This window comes from Pan troglodytes, chromosome 13, assembly GCF_028858775.2.
Source record: "Pan troglodytes isolate AG18354 chromosome 13, NHGRI_mPanTro3-v2.0_pri, whole genome shotgun sequence".
NCBI lineage: Eukaryota > Metazoa > Chordata > Mammalia > Primates > Hominidae > Pan > Pan troglodytes.
In genome coordinates, this window is record NC_072411.2 from 92142277 (window position 1) to 92165929 (window position 23653).

Sequence of the window (23653 nt, forward strand, 5' to 3'; positions counted from 1 at the left end):
AAGTACTTCTTTAACTTCTTTATGTTGAATTAAGAATTTTTTTAATGTTCTAAAATGAACAAATTAGGTCAGTGCTCAATTTCCTGGGTCAGTGCCACAGTGGTGCCCTTTGTTCTTGGACCCTATCCATGGTTCTGGCTTGGCAACTGAAAGATTCAATGAGCTGTTTTTGGCAATTAGTATAGGAGTTTTAATGTCTACTGACTAAATGTACTTTTGACGCCCATTTGCTCAGGTATTGGGGTCAGTGTTTTGTTATATAACATCATTACTTAACTCAAATTTCAATATTTTAAATTATATATCTATATTCTTGAAATTTAACATTAAAAAGTCAGTAGTTTCTAGTTATTTTAATCACAGAGAGTTACAAGGAGTTATATCTTTGAATTTCTAATTAGTTCAGAACTAGGTACAACCTTGACTTATAGTTTTAAAAAAAAAAAAAACCTTTCATTTAATTAGATTTAGCATGAACATTCTGGCCCCTGCTGGGAACTCTAAGAACTACATTACTTCTGCTGTCAATTTTTCTAAGGTCATAAGAACTTCAGTTTAAACCTTGAGTTCAGTGAGTTCAGTGTGATATATTTTCCCTCTCTCTCTCCCCCCCCCCCTTTTTTTTGGTAACCTGCAGAATCTGGCTGAATAAAATATGTAAGTAAGACATTACTATGATTAAGACCCAAAATCTGTGTTAAATATTGGATATTTTTAGATGACACATGAATTTAAGTCCCCAGTAATACAAATTTTTCTGGAAATCTAATATATTTTTTAAAAATCTCCATTCAAACTCAGAGGAGAAATCTGATGGGAAGAACTGGTAAAATTCAAATACTTGATAAAGTATGGTATAGTAAGGACCCTTTACTTAGATTTTCATCAAATACTTATGAACACCCACTATTTGGTTGCGGGTAAGCATTGAATGTACACTCATGCACTGCGTAACAATCTCAGCAGACCACATAGATGAGGGGGGTCCCAGAAGATTATAACGGAGCTGAAACATTACTACGGCTTAGTGATGTCTTGATGATCCCAACTGAGTGTGGGCCTAGGCTAGTGTGTGTGTTTGTGTCTTAGTTTTTAACAAAAACATTTAAAAACCTTTTTTAAAAAGCTTATAAAACAAGGATATAAAGAAAGTAGGCTGGACATGGTGGCTCACACCTGTAATCCCAGTGCTTTGAGAGACCGAGGCAGGAGGATTGCTTGAGGCCAGGAGTTCAAGACCAGTTTGGGCAGTATAATGAGACCCCATCTCTACAAAAAATAAAAGTGAAAAATTTAGCTTGTTGTAGTGCCACACACTTGTAGTTCTAGCTATTCGTTTTTTATCTTTTATACCATATTTTTTACTGTACCTTTTCTATATTATATGTTTAGATATACAAATGCCATTGTGTTACTATTGCCTGTGGTATAATATAGTACAGTAACATGCAGTAGTGGTTTGTAGCCAAGGAGCAATAGGCTATACTATGCAGCCTAACTATGCAGTAGATTATACCATCTGGGTTTGTGTAAGTACATTCTATGATGTTCACACAACAGTGAAAATGTCATGTTAAATATGATGTTCATACAACAATGAATTGTGTGCTTCATAAATATTAAATATGAAAATGTGTCAATAATAATACCAGTAATATCTAACAATATTGATATCATTAATATTAATTTGTATTATAAATCTTTGTAAAATTAAAAATTTCTAAATTAAACTTTTATAAAGTGAACGATGGGTTTATAATGTACACAAGATGGAGATGTAGAACAAAATGATTAAGAAACTAGAAAGAAAAAAGTCAGAAAAGATATACCAGACAAATGCTAACAAAAAAAAACTGGAGTCATGATATTAGTCACAGGTTTGAATTTAAGACAGAAAGTAAAAACAAGACAAGGAAATTTTATGATGGTAGAGGAAACACTCCACAGAGAAGATATACCTTTCATAAATCTTAAAGCATGGAACGATTTAATAAAAATACACAAAGAAAAACTGCAGAACTGCAAGGAGAAAGGGTAAGAAACAAAGCAGTAGTAGCAATGCAGCCATAAAAAAGAACGAAATCATGTTCTTTGCAGCAACATGGATGCAGCTGGAGGCCATTATCCTAAGCTAATTAATGCAAGTACAGAAAAACAAATACTGCATGTTCTTACTTATAAGTGACAGCTAAACGTTGGGTAGTCATGAGCATAAAGATAGCAAAATAGACACTGGGGAGTACTGGAGGGAGGAAGCTGGGGGAAGAGAAACAAGGGTTGAAAAACTAACTGTAGGGTACTAAGCTCACTACCTGGGTGATGGGACCAATCATACCCCAAAACCTCAGCATCACACAATATACCCAGGTAACAAACCTGCACCCCCGAATCTAAAATAAAAGTTGAAATAAAAAAAATAATAGTAGTAGCAGACTTTAATTCACTTCATGGATCAAACAGTTGAAAATTAGTAAGGATATAAAGTATTTGAACAATTAAGTCAATGAGGTTGATGAAAAAAATTTGTAGTGAACGCTATATCCTGACAATGAAAAATCAATCTTATTTTTTAAAGCCCATGAAACATTTACTAAATTGACAAATATTGTAATAAATGTCCCAAATTAGAAATAATCCAGACCATATTCTCTGATCACAGTGTAATTAAACAAAAATGAATAGTCAAAATAAACAATCAACATCTCTTCTTCTACTTGGAAATATAAAAATTGTTTAAAACAACTTTTGGTACAAAGAGGAAACAAGTGTTATCACAGAATGTGTACAAAATAACAGCTAAAACGTTACATACCAAAACTTATAGGAAAAAACTGCTGTGTTTAGCAGATATTCATAGCTTCAAATATGTATTGCTAAACAAGAAAGTATGAAAATCACACACTCTTTAACTTAAAAAGTTAGAAAATGAACCATAAAATAGGCTACAAATTAAAGTGAAAGCTAAAACAAAACTAAAAAGATAAAATCATAAATTGAGTCAGAAACAGCAAAGTAATCGAATTGATAATATAAATTTATAACTTTTTTAAAGAGAAAAAACACACTAGCTTAATTTATCAATACAAAGAATGCACAAATACTGTAAATTCAGAGGGAGAAAGATAAATGGTTTACAGACAGAGAATTAAAAGAGTATACTGCAAAAGTATTATGGAAATAAATTTGAAGACCTGGAAGACCTGTATGAAATGAACATATATAGATTTTCCAGAAAAAAACACAACCAGGAAGAAAGTGGAATACTCTGAAAAGTGCCAGTCTATAGATGATTCTTCCAAATCCTCAATGGACAGGTAATGTAGAACAGTATTTTTCAAAATAGTGTTTAGATATAAGCATTTTTTACAAAATAGAGTAAGAATAGGATAGAGTGCATGCTCAGAGTAAAGGGCAAATAGAATTATGGGAAACTTTTTTATCAGTGTATATACCAGGTCTCCTTTTGAAGTTGTGTTATTTACTGTGGGTCGCAATCAAAATATTAATACTGTAAAAGCCACCCTTCTAGAATTAAAATAATTAATAAAAATAAATATAGAAATAAATTTGAAGGCCTGTATGAAGCCCAGAGAAACATTTTAGCTACCATACAATACTGAGTCCTCCTATTCAAGAAAAGGGTGTGTCTTTCCATTTATTATTTGAGATTTAATATTTTCTTTATATTATAGGACCAGTGTTTCTTTACCCTGGTTGTACATTGCAATCACTTAGTTAAAAAAAAAACTGCAGATATCGGCCGGGTGCGGTGGCTCACGCCTGTAATCCCAGCACTTTGGGAGGCCAAGGTGATGGATCACCTGAGGTCAGGAGTTTGAGACCAGCCTGGCTAACATGGTGAAACCCCATCTCTACTAAAAATACAAAAATTAGCCGGGTATGGTGAGACGTGCCTATAGTCCCAGCTACTCAGGAGGCTGAATCGCTTGAACCTGGGAGGCAGAGGTTACAGTGAGCCGAGATTGTGCCACTGCACTTCAGCCTGGGTGACAGAGTGAGACTCCGTCTCAGGAAAAAAAAAAAAAAAAAAAAAAAAATTGCAGAATATCTAGGCTCCAACACCAAAGATTTAGTCTGGTGTGGAGCACAGGCATTGTGTATTAAGAGCTTAATCCCAAATAAACCAAACCAAATTTAAAATGCCTTTCTCTTTATTTTATAAATGCAACGTACTTTCCAATTCAAACATCAATATATTTTTAAATATAAATATTTCAGAATAGCTAGGTAAATTTTTATAAGGAAAAGAAATGAGAGGGGAATATCACTAATGGATATGAAAACATTTTAAGGTGCAGTAGTTTAAAATGCACAGTTTTGAAAGAAGAATTTAAAAATAGAGAAAAGGCCAGGTGCGGTGGCTTCACACCTGTAATCCCAGCACTTTGGGAAGCTGAGGCGGGTGGACCATGAGGTCAAGAGATCAAGACCATCCTGGCCAACATGGTGAAACCCCGTCTCTACTAAAAATACAAAAATTAGCTGGGCGTGGTGGCGCGTGCCTCTAGTCCCAGCTGCTCAGGAGGCGGAAGCAGGAGATTCGCTTAAACCCAGGAGTTGGAAGTTGCAGTGAGCTGAGATATCACGCCACTGCACTCCAGCCTGGCAACAGAGAAAGACTCTGTCTCAAAAAAAAAAAAAAAAAGAGAAAAGGAGTGCAAAAGTAGATCAAATCATATAGGAAAACTACAGAAGAGATAAAAGTGTCATTTTAAGTTAGGCCGTTAAGTAGATGGACTATATAATAAATGGTATTGGGACAGAAAACTAGCCATGTGGATCCCTGACCACTAAACCATAAGCTCCATGAAAGCAGGGACAATTTTATATTTATCAAAATTTAAATCTCAAAATGAAACCAGAAAAGTATGAGAAGAAAATGTGAGTATCATACACTATGATGTAAATGTTGGTGTCAAACATTCTTAAGCATGTAAATGTGCCAGAATCTGTTTGAGGTTCTTTGCCGTGATGAAATTTAAAATTAGCTAGGTGTGTTTACCAAGCTTTTCTACTATAGCTTGGTAAATGTATTTAGATAAAAAATTTAAATTCCAACATGGCAAAGAAAACTTCTAAGTCACACACAATACAAAATATTTCGTAATTTTTCTTGTGATTATTTTTTTGACCATACTTATTTAGAAGTATGATTAATTTCCAAATATTCAGGTATTTTCCAGATATATTTTTGTTACTGGTTTCTAACTTCTGTTGTAATCAGAGAATGTAGTTGGTATTATTTATATCATTTTACATTTATCAGAAATGGTTTTATGGCCCACCTTATGTTCTATCTTGGTGAATGTTTCATGAACACTTAAAAATAATTTGTGTTCAGTTGTCATTGCATGTGTGATTCTTTAAATGTCAAGTCAGGTTTGTTTAAGTTCTATATAGGCTTTCTTATTTTCTATCTGCTCCAACTCTAATGATGAATCTGGCTACTTCTCTTTTCATTTGTCAGTTTTCAAATGTATTTTAAAGCTCTATGATTACTTGCATACATATTTAGGATTGTTATGTTTTCATGATGAATTAAATCAACTCTAATCATTATAAAATCATCTTCTTTATCTCTGGCAATATCCCTTGTCCTGAAATCAGCTTTGTCTGACATTAATATAGCCACCCAGCTTTCTTAGGATTAGTGTTTTTATGTTGTATCTTTTCCCATCCATTCACTTTCAACCTACCTGTGTCTTTATTTTTAAAGTGGTTCTTTTGGTAGACCACATGTAGTTGGGTCCTGTTTTTTTATTCAGTCTTATAACTTCTGCCTTTTGATTGGAGTTTTTAGATTATTTACATTTAATGTAATTTTCAATATGATTTGGTTTAAGTTTAGTGTTCCATCTGTTCTTTGTTCCATTTTTCTTTTTCTATCTTCTTTCAGATTATTTTTTAGTATTTCATTTTATCTCCACTATTGATTTACTCACTATGCCTGTTTTTTATGTAGATATTTTTTAATTATCATAGTCTACCTTCAAATGATATTTTACTGCTTCATGTGTGATTGCCATCATACATTTTACCTTTACCTATGTTATAAATTCCCTAATGCATTGTTGTTATTCTTGCCTTAAATACTTTTCTGTAAAAAGCCTTAAGTATTTATGCATATATCTATATTTTCCAGTGCTCTTCATTTCCTGTGTAGATAAGTGTTTCAACATAAACACTTTGGCATTTTGGGCTGGATTATTCTTTATTGTGGGGAGTTATGCTGTGTATTGTAAGGTGTTTAGCAGCATTCCTGGCTCAACTTATTGGATGCTAGCAACAACTCTCCTCATTTCATGCCCATTAAAAATGCCTTCAAACATTGCCAAATGTTTTCCGGGGGGCAAGCTCTCCCCAGTGGAGAACCACTGTTGAAGATTGAAGTGTCTATATGATAACATTTTCCTTAAGCCTGAAAGAAATCCTTTAGCATTTCTTTTACTTCAGGATTGTTGGGAACAAATCCTCTCAGCTTTTGTTTGTCTGAAGAAGACATTATTTTAATCTTATTTTCAGACATTTCACTGGATATAGAATTCTATATTGCCAATATTTTTCTTTAAACACTTTAAAGATGTTATTTGTATTTCAGATTGCATTGTTTTGACAGGAAATCAATATTACTTATCATTGTTCCTGTATATAGTGTGTCTTACTCTTTGGCTACTTTTAAGATTTTCTCTTTGTCAGTAATTCTCAGCAGTGGTATTTGATATGACTTGATGTGATTTTCTCTATGTTAATACTGCTTTGGATTCATTGAGTTTTCAGGATTTGGGGGTTTATAGTTTTCATTAAATTTGGAAAAAGCTCAGCCATTATTTATTCATATATTTTTCTCCCCTCATCATTTTCTGGGACTGTAATGACACATACATTAATTAGACAACTTAATGTCCTGTAAGTCACACAGGACTTATGTTAATATTACTGTTCAGTCTCTTTTTCTCTCTGTACTTCAGTTTTGATAGCTTCCGTTGCTGTTTCTTCTGGTACAACTGATTTTTTTCCCTGCAGTATCTAATTGTCTATTAATCTAATAAGTGAATTTTCATTTCAGATATTATATTTCATCTCTAGACAATTCATTTTTATGTCTTCTATTTTTTTCCTTATTATGCTCATATTTTCCTTTAAAACCTTGAGCATATTTATAGTGGCTGTTTTAAAGTTCTTTGCAAATTCCATTATCTATATCTTTTTTTTTTTTAATTGAGACGAAGTCTCACTCTGGAGTGCAGTAGCATGATCTTGGCTCACTGCAACCTCTGCCTCTTGAATTCAAGCAATTCTCGAGTAGCTGGGATTACAGGTGCCTGTCACCACACCTGGCTAATTTTTTGTATTTTTATTTACAGACAGGGTTTAGCCATGTTGGCCAGGCTAGTCTTGAACTCCTGGCCTCAAGCGGTCCACCTGCCTCGGCCTCCCAAAGTGCTGGGATTACAGGCATGAGCCACCATGCACAGTCATTATCTATGTCTTATTTATTTATTTGTCTATTTCTATTGACTGTTTTTTCCCCTTAGTAAGTCTAGTAATTTTTTATTGAGTGCAGGGAATTGTAAATATTATGTTGTAGAATAGCTGAAGTTTGTTGTCTTCCTTTGAAGAGTGTTGAAGTTGGTTTAGACAAGGAGTTAAGTTACTTGTAGATCAAGTTAATGTTTTAAAGGCTGACTTTTAAGCTTGCTGGGGTTGGTCTACAGTAGCTTTTACTCTGGGACTAGTTTAGTCTGATTATTAATGTGTGACCTTTCTAGGGTTTTTTAATGCCCTGGGTATTCAACTAGTCTTCCTACTCTGGCTACTCAGAATTTAGAGCCCATTGTGAACTCAAATAAGTGTTCAGCTATTGTTCTTAAGGAGTTCTTTGCCTGGCTCATGAAGTTTCTTTCATTCTATTCATTTTCAGCCTATTTCAGATTCAAGGGGACCTCTAGAGCCTTTCTTTGCATAACTCCCTCCTCTCCGGCCCTTTGCCCCACAATACCTAGTCTCCTCAGCGTTTCCAATTACTGATCTGTTTCCTTGACTTAGCAAGATGGCTTTTCTCTTAGTTTTGTCCTCCCTGTACTGTGATCCAAAATCTGCCTCTAGGACAGTTCTGCGCATCACATCATTTGTTTCCCTTCTCCTAGGAATTATAGTCTTATGCTGCCAGTGTCCAATTTCTGAAAAGTTGTTTCTTATATTTTACCCTATGTTCTAATTGTTTACAGCAGGAAGGTAAATATACTATCTGGTTACTAAATGTGGCCTGAAATAGAAGTCCCCTTAGAATGCAAACATAGCAGAAGGGTGGAAATAAAGCACTTATGATAGGAAAAAAATGGCTTTCTTCTTACCTTTAGCCCAGAACCCTTAAGAATAAGAAGGTTAAAAAACCCAATGGAAAAATGGCAAAAAGAAATATATATTTCTGATAAGCCTCTGAAAAGATGCTCAACCTCACTCATAATTAAATAAGAACAAAAATTAAAAGATCAGTGAAATACCATTTCTCATTCAAAATCAGGATAAGCATGAGAAAATAACCCCTTCTTTCCCTCTTGGTGGGAGTATAAATTTTACTTTTTATCCATTTTGCAGGACAATCTGGCACTATCTTTTAAATTTTTAAATATGCCGTTGCATTTGACCCAGCAATTCTATCTTTTAGGATTTTACCCTCTGATCAACTTGCATAAACTCTCAAAGATATTTGTAAAGCATGTAATGTTTCAAGTTGGGAACAAAATATATGTACAACTATTAGAAATTAAATAAGTTATAGTATCTCCAGCTAAATCTATATATACTGACATAGAAAGGTGAATATCAAATACAAGTAGACAGGAAAATTTTAGAACAGAATCCATTTTATAACTATGAAAAAAACATTTCATTTATTATATGTATGCTTTTTCCATAGATATTTCATCCAGCTCTCTGACTTTTAACATTAATTTTCTGCTGATCTGCTCCAGACTCATATTCAACAGTCTATTTTACACGCCTTTTGGATAGTTAATAGGAATTTTCAACTTAACATGTCCAAGGCAGAACTCTTGATTTATCAACACTACCCTCCCCACCCAATCTTCTCTATTTCAGTAAATTGTCCCACAGTTCAACCAGTTGCTTGCTCATGTCAAACATCTGAGAGTCAAGAAATTTTTCTCACTAAGCTTCCTGCTCCACACCATTTAGTGGAAACAGAGGAATCAGAAAGCTAGAAGGTTAAAAAAGTGTGGTCTAGTGTGGGCCACCAAACCCACAAGTACCATAAGTAACTACCACTTTTTTAGCTGGCAATGAATTTGTCACTGTATCAGGCACTTCATATACATTATGTCATTTTATCTTCACAAAACTCTGTGAGTGTTCTCTCCCCATTTTATATTTGAGTTAACGATTTTGGGCTGGGCGCAGTGGCTCACACCTGTAATCCCAGCACTGTGGGAGGCCGAGGTGGGCGGATCACCTGAAGTCAAGAGTTTGAGAACTGCCTGGCCAACATGGCGAGAGCCCGTCTCTACTAAAAATACAAAAATTAGCTGGATGTGGTGATGCATACCTGTAATCCCAGCTACTCAGGAGGCTGAGGTAGGAGAATTTCTTGAACCCAGGAGGCAGAGGTTGCAGTGAGCCGAGATTGGGCCACTGCACTCCAGCCTGGGAGACAGAGCAAGACTCCATCTTAAAAAAAAAGATTTTGAGCAATAATGCTTTAGGGAAAAATGAGGGGTGTGTGTGTGTGTGTGTGTGTGTATGTGTGTGTGTGAGAGAGAGAGAGAGAAAGAGAGAGAGAGACATACAAATCTTCTCATCCTTCTCTTTCTTGTTGTAGCCTATTGGACCTGCCAGCTGATGGTGACCAGGTGAAATAGATATCCTGAGCAGACCTATTTGATTCCAAGGTAGGTGCTAGTGGCAACATATTATGTATTTCTTGTGAGGTGTTGATTCTCACAGCTGGTCCGTGCAGATATTATAGAATTCATTCTTCCTTGGTTATATAGAAACTCCCTTTCTTTCTCAGTTATTTAAAAATTAGCTGGCTTTTTGTCTAGAAGTATGTAGTTTTTTAAATAAATATATTCAGTGTGACAGTTAGCAAAATCGCAAGACTGTTTTACAAATTAATTTCATCATGTTTGTGCTATATACCATTCACACAGAAAAATTAATAAAGACACAATGCCCCTGATGACCTCATATTCCAGTGGGGGAGACAGACTTGTAAACAGATATGTTAACATAGAAGGTGGTAAGTGCTCTTCTGAAGATTGAGCAAAGAGCTGTCAGTGCAAAAGCACAGAGGACTTTGTTGGAAGGAGTCAAGGTTTAACAGAATAGGTGACATTTGAGCTGGATCTTGAAGGATGGGCAGGAGTTTGCCAGGTGAATGAGGTGATCTCTATATAAAGTGCCTAGTAAAGGGTCAGGCACTTGGTAAGACCCAATAAATGTTCACATCTAGTTCCAGCAAAGAAGTGTTCCAGGCAAAGGACATAGGTCAGTTCAATTCAAGGAACATTTATTGAGTACTTTGTATATGTCAGGCATTGGTCCAGGTTCTTCGGCCTTATGTGCCAGGCACATCTTGTGAAGATAGAGAATTATACAAGGGTCTGGTGTGAGCCATATTCAGATAAACTATTTATAGATTTTGTTGTCAGAATGGAGCAGGGATGTTTTAACACTGCTGACACAATGCATCTTGATTACAAACCTCTACTACTACAGCATTGAAGCACTGAGATGTAAGTAGCTAATGACTGTACAAGATTCCATTTCATGAAGGCAGTGATGACAATCTAGCCTGGCTTTCCCCTGTGTTCTGGGTCACTTTGATCTTCACTAGGGGATCAGGTTCAGGCAACAGCTCTTCCTAACAACACAGATGTAAAGGAAACTAAAACTATTTTACTCTAAAATATACTTTAAAAACATATTTTAAGATAGATACTGAGAGGGTCTGCAGAAAGGAATGGCCCTGCAAGGTTGTCTTTTGGTGGAGGAGATTTGTATTTGTAAAGAAAATGTACATCAGTGAAATCAACAGCCATGCTTTCTCTGAGCCAACCCCCATCCCCCCATCCTCCCATCCCCCCATCCCCTGCCACAACTCCCTCCCTGGATCTAGGAAAGATTAACTCAACCACAAGCTACTATCTATTTTTTCTGAGGGCATCCCTGACATTACCTGAGATATTTTCATCTGCATTACAAGACCTCCTTTAACCCATGCCTTTCCTCTCCTCTCCCTCCCATACCCTGTGACTCCATGTCCCCCAGAGCCCAGAGGAACTTAGTTCCAGGGAATTGTTTTGTGGGCTCATTCTTTTCCCCTGAAAATTATTTACTCCTAACCCCCATCTTACCTCTCCCAAGTGAGGCAAATATTTAAGCATTAACCATCTTTCCTTTTTTGACTTTTTCATATTTTGCATGACTCCTGTACATACATGAGCATGTTAGTCAATTTGCCTGCCTTTTTTCTGTTATTCTATTAGTTTGTTTTATAGACTTAAATTATTAAACCCTTGTGGGAAGAATTTAAACTCCCCTATAGATGGAAGGGCGAGATGCCTGCATTTCCCTTCCAGCTCACTAACTCAGTGGGTTCCACTTGCCCTCTCCTCGGTAAGTCCCTTCATTATATCCAGCCACCAAATCTTGAAGCTTTATTCTATGGTATAGTAGGTAAAAATAAAAATGAAATCCTAAGCACCCCCCATTCCACAACTGACTTAACAGAACCACCTCTTTCGGCCAAGGGGACCCCAGAGAAACTTTGAAAACTGAGTTCCCAGCCATGATGGGATGGGCTTTCTACCCTAGGGGCTAAACAGAAACCAGCCCTTTCTGAAGACTCTACCACTGATACAGCTATCCACCTGACATTGCCCCTCCTTTTTACCTGGTAAGAGACCACTGAGTATGGAGTGGTTCTGGCCAGTCTATGGAGTATGCACAGTGAGGGTTTTTGTGCCCTCTACTTTACCTTTTGATGCCAGAGGGCTGAAAACTCCACCCTTGGATCATGCCAACAGCCATTTTTCTAACATGGATCCCATGAAGAGGCATGAAGTTCATGTGGGCGTGCATATGTTTCTCCTTTCATAAATATTCGTGACTTTTCCTATAGCTTATTGAATATGCACATTTGGCTACCCCATTCAGCATAAATTCCTGTCTTACTCTTCTGACCCTTGAAGTATCTGTTTCTGGCTTCTGGCCAGAGGCCATGCTTCCCAGCCTGTCAGGATGGCCACCTGCAGGCTACAACCCTTTATGTGAAATAAAGCTCTCCTCTCCAAATTTCTGAATCTCATCATTCTTCAGTTGATATAGTTAATAGTATAGGATAAATAGAATTTATTCTGTTATACATTTATTACACTAAACACAGAACCTATACATGCCCACATCTAAAACAGAACATTTCTAAATGTAAGGAATATTCTATGACTGTTTTCAAGGGCAGTTTTACTAGTACAGCTGGATTGCGAACAATAGAAGTAATGTGCTAGATGTTTTACAAATGTTATTTCATTTAATTCTCATAGCAATTCTTTAAAATAGGAATTATTCTAACCATTATACAAATTAGGAAGCTAAGGCACAGAACGTTTAACTTATCAAAGACTAAACATGGTAGAAATGGGATTTGAAGCCAGGTATATCCAATTCTAAACCCACTTTCTCTCCACTATAGCAGTTTTCCAGTATTAATGCTACCATTTAGTGTGTTTCTACTTATTCCAAGTGTAATGTGAGATGCTCAAATACATTCTCCCTGATCCTTATAAAACTTAACACTTTTTAAATAGACAAGTAAAAATTGTATATATTTATGGTAGAAAACATGATGTTTTGATATATGCATACATTGTGGAATGGCTAAACCAGGCTATTTAACATATGTATTATCTCACATATTTATTTTTTGTGCATGGTGAAACACTTAAAATCTACTCTCTTGGCAGGGTGCGGTGGCACACCCCTGTAATCCCAGCACTTTGGGAGGCCAAGGCGGGCGGATCACTTGAGCTCAGGAGTTTGAGACAAGCCTGGGCAATATGGCAAAACCCCGTCTCTACTAAAAATACAAAAATTAGCCAGGTGTGGTGGTGTGCGCCTGTAGTCCCAACTATTTGGGAGGCTGAAGTGGGAAGATCAATGCCTGGGAGGTGGAGGCTGCAGTGAGCCGAGATCGTGCTACTCTCCAAGCTGGGCGACAGAGATCCTGTCTCAAAATAAAATTTTAAAAATCTACTCTCTTGTCAACCTAAAGGAAGAAGCTGAGGCACTAAATATAATTTTAATGAGTTTACTTGAGCCAAGATGAGGACAGCTGCCCAGAAGACTCAGACCTGATAACCTTGTATAAGAGTTCCATTTGACCTTTGTGAAAAGTAGGTTTTTATAGGCAAAAAAGGAAGACAGTGGGCTGATACAAAGTTGTTTTTCAGGAATTCCCATTGGTTTACAGAAATGACATTGATTAGTGATTAGCTATACATTGTTGAACTCTAGGGCGTGAGTTATGGTGTCCATCACGCAACATTGTTAGGTTAACTTATAGCTATTTGCAGCAACAGTCAGTCTAGAGTCCACATAGCAAGAAGCTTCAAGAGGTGATGAGCTCAAGCAGGGAAAGTGGGATGTCACTGCTGCCTTACTCCCATGCCTCTTTGGGCCTGATAATTTAGAGGAGGCTTACATTCCTCAGAGAAGGTTTCTTTTCTTTCTCACTCTTAAAGCAATTAAGTACCTTGCTTGTTGAAGTCACACAGCGAGCAAGTTATGGATCTTGACTTCAAGCCTAGGTCTGAGACTCCGAAGCCTATTTTCTTTATAATATGTTATACCAGAGCTTCTGAACCTTGGGCATACATTAGAGTCAAATGGTTAAATTTGCACAAAGCCCTACCCCCAGAGAGTCTAATTTAATTGGTCTGGAGTAGAGCTCAGGTTTTTTTTTTTTTTTTTTTTTTTGAGACAGAGTCTGGCTCTGTTGCCCAGGCTAGAGTGCAGTGGCATGGTCTCTGCTCACTGCAACCTCTGCCTCCTGGGCTCAAGGAATTCTTCTGCCTCAGCCTCCCACGTACCTGGGATTACAGGCGCCCACCACCATGCCTGGCTAATTTTTGTACTTTTAGTAGAGACAGGGTTTTACCATGTTGGCCAGGCTGGTTTCGAATTCCTCACCTCAAGTGATCCACACACCTCAGCCTCCCAAAGTGCTGGGATTACAGGCATGAGCCACCATGCCCGGCTAGAGCTCAGTTAATTTTAAAGCTTCTGGGTGATTTTAATGTGTTGGCTGGTTTGAGACCACTGATGGGAAGTATAGTTTATCTATCATGATAAATTGGTGGAAAATGCCCCTTATTGACTATTTTTTTGAGGCTATATTATATAACTCTTTAATGTATTCATGTAGTCAAAAAACAATAAAATTCCTTTAATCAGATTACAGTCTACAGACTAAACAACTGAGATTCAGTCATTTAATTAACTGACATCCCTTCTTCTAACCCACTTGTTGACTATTTTTAAGGTGATTGTATTTTCCCAGAAAGTACTGAGAAACATACAGGAAGGGACATGGGAGTACGATAACCTAACTTTCAACCTTGGCTTTGATATTTTCTTGCTAAATGGACTTTGACAAGTTACTTAACATTCCGTAAAATATTGATTATGAAAGAAGTAAAAGGTATTCTTGAAAAGGGTTTTATCTGGGGACAGATGGAGGGTATGCTGCCTCTGGTGGCCTCCTGTTGGGGTCAGATGCATATAGTGCATTGAAAAGGCCATGGGAAAACTTTTCTAGTTTTCCTAGTCAGCCTGGCTGTAAAGCCCATCTTCTACTTTCTACCCCTGCTGCCAACCATTTCCCAAACCACCTTTCTCTTTACACCTAGTCAGGGGTGATTCCTTCATTGCCAGACCACATGGCATTATTGGGAAGTGGCCAGGAGAGGAGGACTCCCTTTTAACCATAGATGCCAGGGTAGGGAATACATGCTTGAGGGGAGGGAAAGGAAATGGATATTTTCAATATCATATTAGATTAGACATGAAATATATTTTACCATAGGAACAATCTCTGGATGGTAATTAGGTTTCCTGGTTATTCAATTAAAGCCTATTCATAATTTTGCCAGATATTTACGATATTTTATATGCAAATAACAGTGTATTTCAGTAACCTTTTGGGTTCAATAGGCTTTGAAGAATTAGTGTGAAAGCTTAACTGTCATTTTTAACACCGCTTCTGTGAGAAATACGAGATCAGTACTTAGCACTCCAAGAAATAGTTTCTCTCGTCTCTAATTCAGCTTAACAAATATAGTGTTCACTGATCATCTAGTGAAGAGGGAATGAGGCAGCTGAAAGAATCCCATTTCCTCTCTGAAGTTTAGCAGAACTCTTTTAGCTACTGATTATAAGATCACAACGTACTTGAGGCCATGGGCCATTTCTTTCCTTCATTTGTGTTCCCCTTCCCCCTGAACAACTTATCACATAGTATGAGCACATTGTAGACGTTAACGTATACATAGATTAGATTTGAAATTGGTAATGAACTCACTGTCAATGGAAAATAGGACACTGATCATCCATACCATACAGTGACAAAACATTTCTTAAATGATCAGCTTTTGTTGCTGGTAACCAGGTGCCTCTCAGCAGCAAGGCTTAAGAGATGAAGTAACTGGTGCAATAAAATATTATAGTGGAAATTATGAGCATGAAGGCCATGGGAAAGGTTCTGCTTGCACTAGAAACTACCTAAAAGACTGTCTTGTTTCTTGTACCAATGGGGCTGAAATAGCTAAAAAACAAACCTAAATTTGCTTCTACAGCTTTCAGCATTACAGTGCAGCCTTTCTAGGCATAGATTAGTAGAGTGGGATCCTGTGAATGGAAATATTTGGGTAGGTTCTAATGAATCCAACTACAAATCCTTCACTTGTGTTTCCCTTCCTCCAAAGAAATCTATCACATAGTATAAGCACATTGCGGATGTTAACATACACATAGATTAGACTTGAAATCAGTAATGGCCTCACTATCAATGGAAAATAGGATACTCATAATTTGTACAATGTAATGACAAAGCATTCCTTAAAATATCACCAATTGTTGCCTGAATTAACAAACTCCGCTGAGTCTTAGTTGTTAGTAGGAGCAGTCCTCCTCTTCCATCTGATAACCTGTAATAATTTCACCTGAGGTGGTTTATTTGCAGGAAGATGACAAATCTCCTAAATGTTAATTCTCACTACTTATCACTTCCAGACCCTGACCTATTCCATAATTAGGTTCAAATCCTCGAAGACCTCAGGGAAGATGGGGAAAGAGAAACATTAGAAAATATGCACGATGGTTGCAGTCTACACAATTTATGAGTCCATAGTAGGTATTTGTAACTCCCTCTTCCACTTCCCTTCCCATGCTCCCTTTGCTCAGTTATCATTTTAGCTAGGTGTTATTATTTATCAGTCAGAGTGACCTGAACCTTCATTCCTGAAATATCTGAACCATTGTGGTTCTTGCTTGGCTTGGTTTGCTCTAATCTTGTAAATTTTACCATGGATATGGAAGGAATTGCTCAGATATGGATATGAAAGGAGTTGCTCAGAGAATGTCTTACCTTTGAGACATGGTCTTCCCTCTGTTTTGTAGTACCACCACTTTTCCCACTTTATGATTAGGATTAATTGTCCCAGCGAATACAGTAATCCCTTTCTTTCCTTGTTGGTTCAGTGCCTTGAAGACCTCAAAGTGGCTGATGTGGCAGTCACAGCTTCCATTCAAAGGAACCCTTCTAGTGTTTCCTGGAAAAAGTATTCCTTCCATGGAAACTAAGAGCACAACATTGTGAGGTTGGAAACAAAAGTTATGTGAGTAGGTCATTAGGAATAATAATGGAACCACCAATACTTTTACACTTTCATTTTCAGATCTAAGTATTCTGGCTATGGAAGAAATAGCATTATATATTAGTTGCTGGCTTGGGAAATATACAATAACTTGTGGGACAGCAACCTAGTCTTACAAGTGGCAACATAAGTTGTCAATAGATTATTCTACCATTTAATCAAGTCAGATTTTTCCAACGGACATGAAACCATTTCTTCAACTCAGATTCCTTAAATCTCTCATCAGTGAGACTAGCCAGATCATAGTGGGAGAAAAGAATCCTATGTTCTTAAGCCCACACGTGATCAACATGCCCGTTGCTAGGGCCAAAGTGTTCATGGGCCCATTGTACAAGCGCCAGGGTAGCTAGGGGAGGCAGCTAACTGGCATCCACAGGATTGGCCATACTCTTTACTTGATTACTGAGAATCTGTTTTACAGTGGATGCCTTTTAGTAAGCATTAATTTGGGACACAGATATTCTCACTCTGCTTACTCTGAGAGGCCCGTCCTAAAACTCTTCCTCAGGCCTCCCTTTAACCATTCCTCAAATTCTGTTTTCCAACCCGCTGACTCCTTGGCCAAAGTGCCACTTGCCTGTGAATCAATGTCGATCTCTACTTCTGTCTGTCTTCCAGTTAGGTTTTGAATCATACATCATGAACCCTTCCACCCTGAGGTCTTTCCACCCTGCTCAGGGGCATCCTCAGAGCAGGCTCTATAGTGTTCCCAATTGGTCATGAAACCAATAAACCTCTATAACCTTTCTAGTCAGAATGGGACAATCTTCTATCTTGTTCTTTTTACTTAAAGCCCTCTTCTCCCTTCCTTCTCCAGGGCTCCTACCATAATCTTTGGTATAAAAGATAAGGAGTTTTAAAACCTCAGATGGCTTAAGTTTTCCCCATGCAAAAAATTCCGGACACACACAAAAAAGTAGAAAAGAACCTGGCTACCTGCTTGAATAATTGGAGAGGAAAAAATTACAGAGATCATCCCTGAAACACTGTGAAGTATGTATAGCTGATATTATTATACCTATTTTAAAGATGGCAGAAAGGAAATGTGGAAGGAGTAAAGTGACTTTGCCAAAGCTTCCATAACTACCTAAGAATATGATCAGGGACCAGGATTATGCCTTCTGGTACAGTGAGAGGAGAGTGAATGCACAAACCCCATGATCGTGATATGTCTGGGGACCTCTGATTTAAGGAGTGGAGAAAGAGAAGTATTGATTGGTAGAAGAAAAATGAAGATGCAAAGAGCACCTCATGAGTGGGTGGTCCCAGAGCTCTGAGTAGAGAGTAAGAATCAGAGTCAGGCCTTCCAGAAAATCCCAGTATAAGGTCCTTTACCATCGTTTCCTTTTTGTCCCTTTGCTTAGTACATTATCAACAAGTTTTAGAGGCAAAGAATGGAAAAGGATGTAAAAAGAATATCCAAATAAATATTTCAAAAAGATTAAAATAGAGATGTGGAACATAGGTAACCTAGTGAAGGACAGAACTACTTAACATTCCAAAAATAAATTTGAGTCAGATACAAAGTTGTATAAACTCATAAAGGCTAAAGAAAAAAAAAGTATCATGTTAATATCAATTAGAAATTCTCTCTTCGGCAAAATTGAGTTTTAGTTAACTAGATCAAGTGAATATTTTAAAATCAGTGTAAGAGATTTTTCCTGGACATCTCATTTTGTGTGTTATAGATACTTTTATTAGTTGTAACAGAAAACTCCACTGATGGAAACAGGCCCAAGAATTGAGCAGACATCTTTACATTCTGGTAATCCCAGCTGTGTGACCTAAAGCAAGTCATTTAACCTCTCTGGGCCAAAGGCCTGTTTCATCAATTATGAAGTAAGGAGGTTATGCTAAATGTCCTCTAAGCGTTCTCCCAGCTCTCAAAATCAGTTTTTCTATGAAAATTTTAGTTATTCTCGTGGAAGCCCTGACTTAGGTTTTTAGTTTAAAAGATAGGCTCCAGCAGGGGTCACTGTAGCCACATCGAGCTTTGAGTCCGATGCTCTTTCATGTTGTAGTTGATTGTGTGCAAATCACAGTTACCCTTTGTCTTGATTTTTCCATCTGAGACTACATAGACTCTCTTTGTACCTAAATGTAATCCAAATCGATCTTCAAATGTACTCAGCATGTCCATTTCAACTAGGTTTTGTTGTTGCTGTTTTTGTTCTCTGATTCTTTTCATTCATTTATTTATTTATTTTTACGCTGAAATTGGAGATCATTTACTTCCTTTGACTCTGGGGTCCTTCAGAAAAATATATTTTATTTGATTAGCTATGTTTAATTTTTTGCCTCTGAGAACTGTGATGAGTAAGTATATTTCTTTAAATATATGAGATTACATTAAAACAAAACACAAAATTCAGTCCTGTCCTAAAGGTTTTTAAAAATTCTATGTACACCTGAAAAATGTATTCAGCTCCTTTAGAACCCCTTTTTGAAAATTCTAGAATTCTTCTAATGGCTTCTACTCCTCCATAGTTAACTTGCTACGTACATGAAGCCAGAATAGACTAGTTCATATATCCAAGAGCAGGGTAAGGATTTCAACGCCAGTTCTAATTTCAATATTACGTGTTTTTGCCCTAAAAACTTAGTGACTGTACATACACCATAAAGAATTTGAGGATCACTGTTGATGCTCAAAGGTAGACATTCAGCAAAGTGTTACTCCCAAAAAACCATAGGACTCCCCAGAGTCCTAAGTTTTAAGAGTAAGTCTTGAGTCTTACGTCCTAAGTCTTAGGACTCTTGAGGACTATGATTCAATTTAGGACTACTCCAGAGGGGTTCAGTCTGCCCCAAATGCCCTCCGCAAATTCCATATACTATGCAAAACCTAACACTGGTTCAATTGTGCTAGGAGTCAAGGAGAGTTAACTTCTTACACCATGCAGAGCAGTGTTTCTAGTCCTTTGGCCTGGTATATATGCCCCCTTCCCCAAACTACTCTACTTAACCTAGAGTAGTTCTTGTAGGTGTATGGTGTGCAAATGTAATCTCATTGTCCCTTTTTCCTCGTTATAACTACCTGCCTGCTCCTTTGGGAGAGATTGATATTACCCTTTTCAATTGCAGCACTCCTGCTGCTGCTGCCATTTCCAATATTATTGTGTTAAAGTCCTCATCTAGGCAGGTAGTTGGGTTTATTTCTAGTTGTTAGCAAGCGAAGAAAGCTTTCTATACACTCCTTTCACAGTAAGTGGGGGATGGCCTGGTGACAAATACAGTGAAAGTGATGGTGTATGACTGCTGAGACTAGGTCATAAAGGGCATTGCAGCTTCTGCCTTGGTCTCTTGGATTGCTCACTGAGAGCCAGCTGCCATGCCTCAAACAGTGCCATGGAGAAGATCTGAGGCCTCCTGTCAATAGCCAGCACCAATTCGCCAGGCACATTAGTGAGATAGCTTCAAAGCAGATTCTTCCCAAGTGGATTGAGTCTCCTCTCCAGACTTCTTCAGAACAGTCTTTTTTCTACTTATGTATAGCCTCAAACAACCACCTCAGTCTTGATTTTATATAACCAAGTTAGCTGCCATAGCTAACTGATCACGTGTCTTTGAGTCCTAGCCTGTGTAAGGTTTGTATCCCTTGCCTGATCACGTGTGAAAGATGGAGGTACATAGTTCAGACAAGGCTCTGATAAAAGGCAGAAGGTGACTCCCAGGGAAAAGTGTGTGAGCTGAACAGGTCCCTCAAATGATTTCTATCAATGTCCTGTCCTACTTCTCCCCTACCACTAGTACTTTCTTATCACAGTACTAATACTTAGCGCACTGTAGTCTAATTGCCTGCTTATTTTTAATGTCCACTCTTTTCTGTAGGCTCCTGAAGGGCATGGACTCTAGCTTATTGCAGACATACCCTGGCATCTAGCACAATACCTGGCACATAATAGGTAATAACATAAATTTTGTTGTAATAAATGAATAACTTTGTTTTGAAGGTGTAAGCCTTATAAAAAGACTTTGATATTTTTACTGTAGAGTTGCTAACACATTAATAGAAGAACTATCCACACAATTTGAGAACTGAATTTTACTGTTTACCAGTTGACACTTTGCTTCATATTTCTAAGAATAGGAAATGCCTATAAAGTTCAACAATATACTGCCTTTAAAAAGAAACTTTCTAATGCCATGTAAATCAGATAACTTGTCAGCACGTCAGTGGCACATGTCTACATTTAGGGACTGAAACAGAAACTCATTTTAAATTTAATTCTAAAAGACTGAAAAATATTATTACAGAAAGTTCCAGTTTGACGCATATGAATTTATTTCAGAAAGTCTGCTATCTCACAGGAATTCTAACACTAGGATACTTTGATAATAATTGAAAGGAATTTATTCAAGCTGTACTAAAATATGCTACAAGAGTGACCTACTTTTGAAAGTAAAGAACTGTTTCCTATGTTTCTTAAAGTAGAAGAGAACTTATTTGTATCAAATTAGTAGTTTATCCTCTTTTATTAAAAACACACACACACACACACACACACACACACAAGTAGCCCAAATAGAACCATTTTAAGAACTGAAGAGGCCATGTAATTTACTTTATTGATTACAAAGCCTAATTGATTGTGTAAATTATGTCTTAAATTTCTAGAGGCCAAACTTTCGATCTTGAGTTTGTACCAGAATATCCCTGTGATCCCTTTCAACTACAGAATTTTAGGATTCTAATTATAAACACAGAAAATATAAATGTGCTTAAAATTCTTGGTTTCTAAAATAGTTTTTAATACTTGAAATAATATGATTACAAAGTAATACATATTCATCACAGAAAATTTATAAAATATAGAAAACACAAAGCCAAAACTAAAAATCACCCATAATTCCTTTATTCAGGAGTAATTAATATTAATATTTTTGTTTATCTACTCGGTAAATAAACAAATTGACTGACTACAATATCTTCCTCAGAAATTAAATATTTTTACACATTTTTAAATGACTTATCATTAAACATGACTATACTATATTGTATTATGTTATGTTAATATATGGCAATTTATTTCATTAATATTCTACAGTAGGACACTTAAATTCTTTCAGATATTTGTTATAATAATATTCAAAACACATACTTGATGGCAAATCTTTTTGTAAATATGTGTGTGGAGGCTAAAGCAAAATTATCTGGATGCTAATTTGTCATGTTGACTGCTGATTAACTCCAGTTCCAAGAAGGCCTCTAAGATTTCCAGTTTATTGATTGTTCCTTGTGTAAGAGAATGTACTTACTGTAAATCCTGCCCTTAGGTCAAAACGACCTTGATATTATACATCAATTGTCCTACACATTCCTTCTGAGTCACACATATCTTTTCCTTATGTTCTATAAGTCCTGGGTCTCGGGGGTAAGGGCACAGGGATCCACCATTTTGTCTTGCCACTCCTGAGACACAGGCATGGCTTCTGTTCCTAAGTCCCTATCAAATGTTTCTTTCTGAGAAACTGGGTTTGTCAGCCTCTTTCTTTGGCCTCTCTGCTTCCTTGGACTTTCTGGGGTAGGTTTGCATAGACTTGTCCACCTCAGAACAATATGTATATGTATTATTTAAAAACATACACATTAATACACATATTTTTAAGAATCTGAGTCAATTTTCCAAATTATCATTCAGAAAGATGTAGTGATTTAGAAGTCTAACAGAAGTATTCAAAAGTTCCTGTTTCCCCCAAATCCTTGCCAGTCCAGAATAATAGCCTTTTAAGAAATCATTGTCGGTCTGATCTGTGAAAAATATTATTTCCTTGTTGTGAGGATAATTTTATACCAGATCAAAGGAGAGGAGTAGGTATTAAAACTAGAGTTCTACTGACTAATTCTAAACTCTGTGAAGAGTTTTACTTACAGCGAGTCGATTGCTAGAAGCAGAGGAAAAGGGAAATACCAGAAATACCCTGTTGTAAATTTTTCTTTTTTAGTAATATAATAATTTATATTCATGAAGATGATGCTTTTCTGGACCACACGTCTGAAGAAACTTCAAACCATAGGTAGAAAGTATATAGTTAGTATAGCTATAAGTATCAGGGCACTAGATGAATGTTTACAGTTTAAAAAGTAATTAAGGCCGGGCATGGTGGCTCACGCCTATAATCCCAGCACTTTGAGAGGCCAAGGCGGGTTGATCACCTGAGGTCAGGAGTTTGAGACCAGCCTGGCCAACATGGTGAAACCCCGTCTCTACTAAAAAAAAAAAAAAAAATACAAAAATTAGCCGGGAGTGGTGGTGGACGCCTGTAATCCCAGCTACTTGGGAGGCTGAGGCCGGAGAATCTCTTGAACCTGGGAGGTAGAGGTTACAGTGAGCCAAGATTGTGCCACTGCACTCCAGCCTGGGCGACAGAGCAAGACTCTGTCTCAAAAAAAAAGAAAAAAAGTAATTAAATACTAAACTAAAATAGTAATGTATAGGACAAGAATCAGAAAATAAACATTGTTGGGTGACTTATAGCAGAAGTAGAGGAAAATAGAGTTTAGTTTAACATTATAGAAATAAAGATTTGTACTCTTGGCCTGATAAAATTTTAAACTGTTGCCTCTAATAGGATAATGTTTTGCTTTCATATTTCCCCTTCTTCATCCATAATTTCATTTCATTTTGGATTATTTTTATTTATGTGAACTCTTCGCTTTCATTCAGTCTTTTGGGAAT

General features: G+C 36.9%; 2 protein-coding genes across 6 annotated transcripts in view; one reads left to right on the top strand and one right to left on the bottom strand.

Annotated features, from left to right (window-relative positions):
- Positions 1 to 17321, bottom strand: part of MSTN (myostatin) — a 30997-nt gene extending 13676 nt beyond the window's left edge. The window contains exons 1-2 of the mRNA XM_063790262.1: positions 16685 to 17321; positions 1177 to 1269 (exon numbers count right to left, since the gene is read on the bottom strand). The gene's annotated coding sequence lies outside the window, so the exon portion shown is untranslated. The remainder of the gene's footprint in view (positions 1 to 1176; positions 1270 to 16684) is intronic.
- The window catches only part of C2BH2orf88 (chromosome 2B C2orf88 homolog), a 328152-nt gene that overhangs the window by 197555 nt on the left and 106944 nt on the right, over positions 1 to 23653 (top strand). For 2 of the 5 annotated variants that reach the window (XR_010150172.1, XR_010150173.1), the window contains exons 1-2: positions 20291 to 20560; positions 20805 to 20878. Coding sequence is in view for 1 of the 5 variants with exons in the window: in XM_063791380.1 (XP_063647450.1) it covers positions 9860 to 9899 (40 nt within the window). In the remaining 4 variants the exon portion in view is untranslated. Of the gene's footprint in view, positions 1 to 9859; positions 9930 to 19436; positions 19517 to 20290; positions 20561 to 20804; positions 20879 to 23653 lie in introns of those variants that run through there. The other 3 variants (XR_010150175.1, XM_063791380.1, XR_010150174.1) reach the window with 2 other exon arrangements.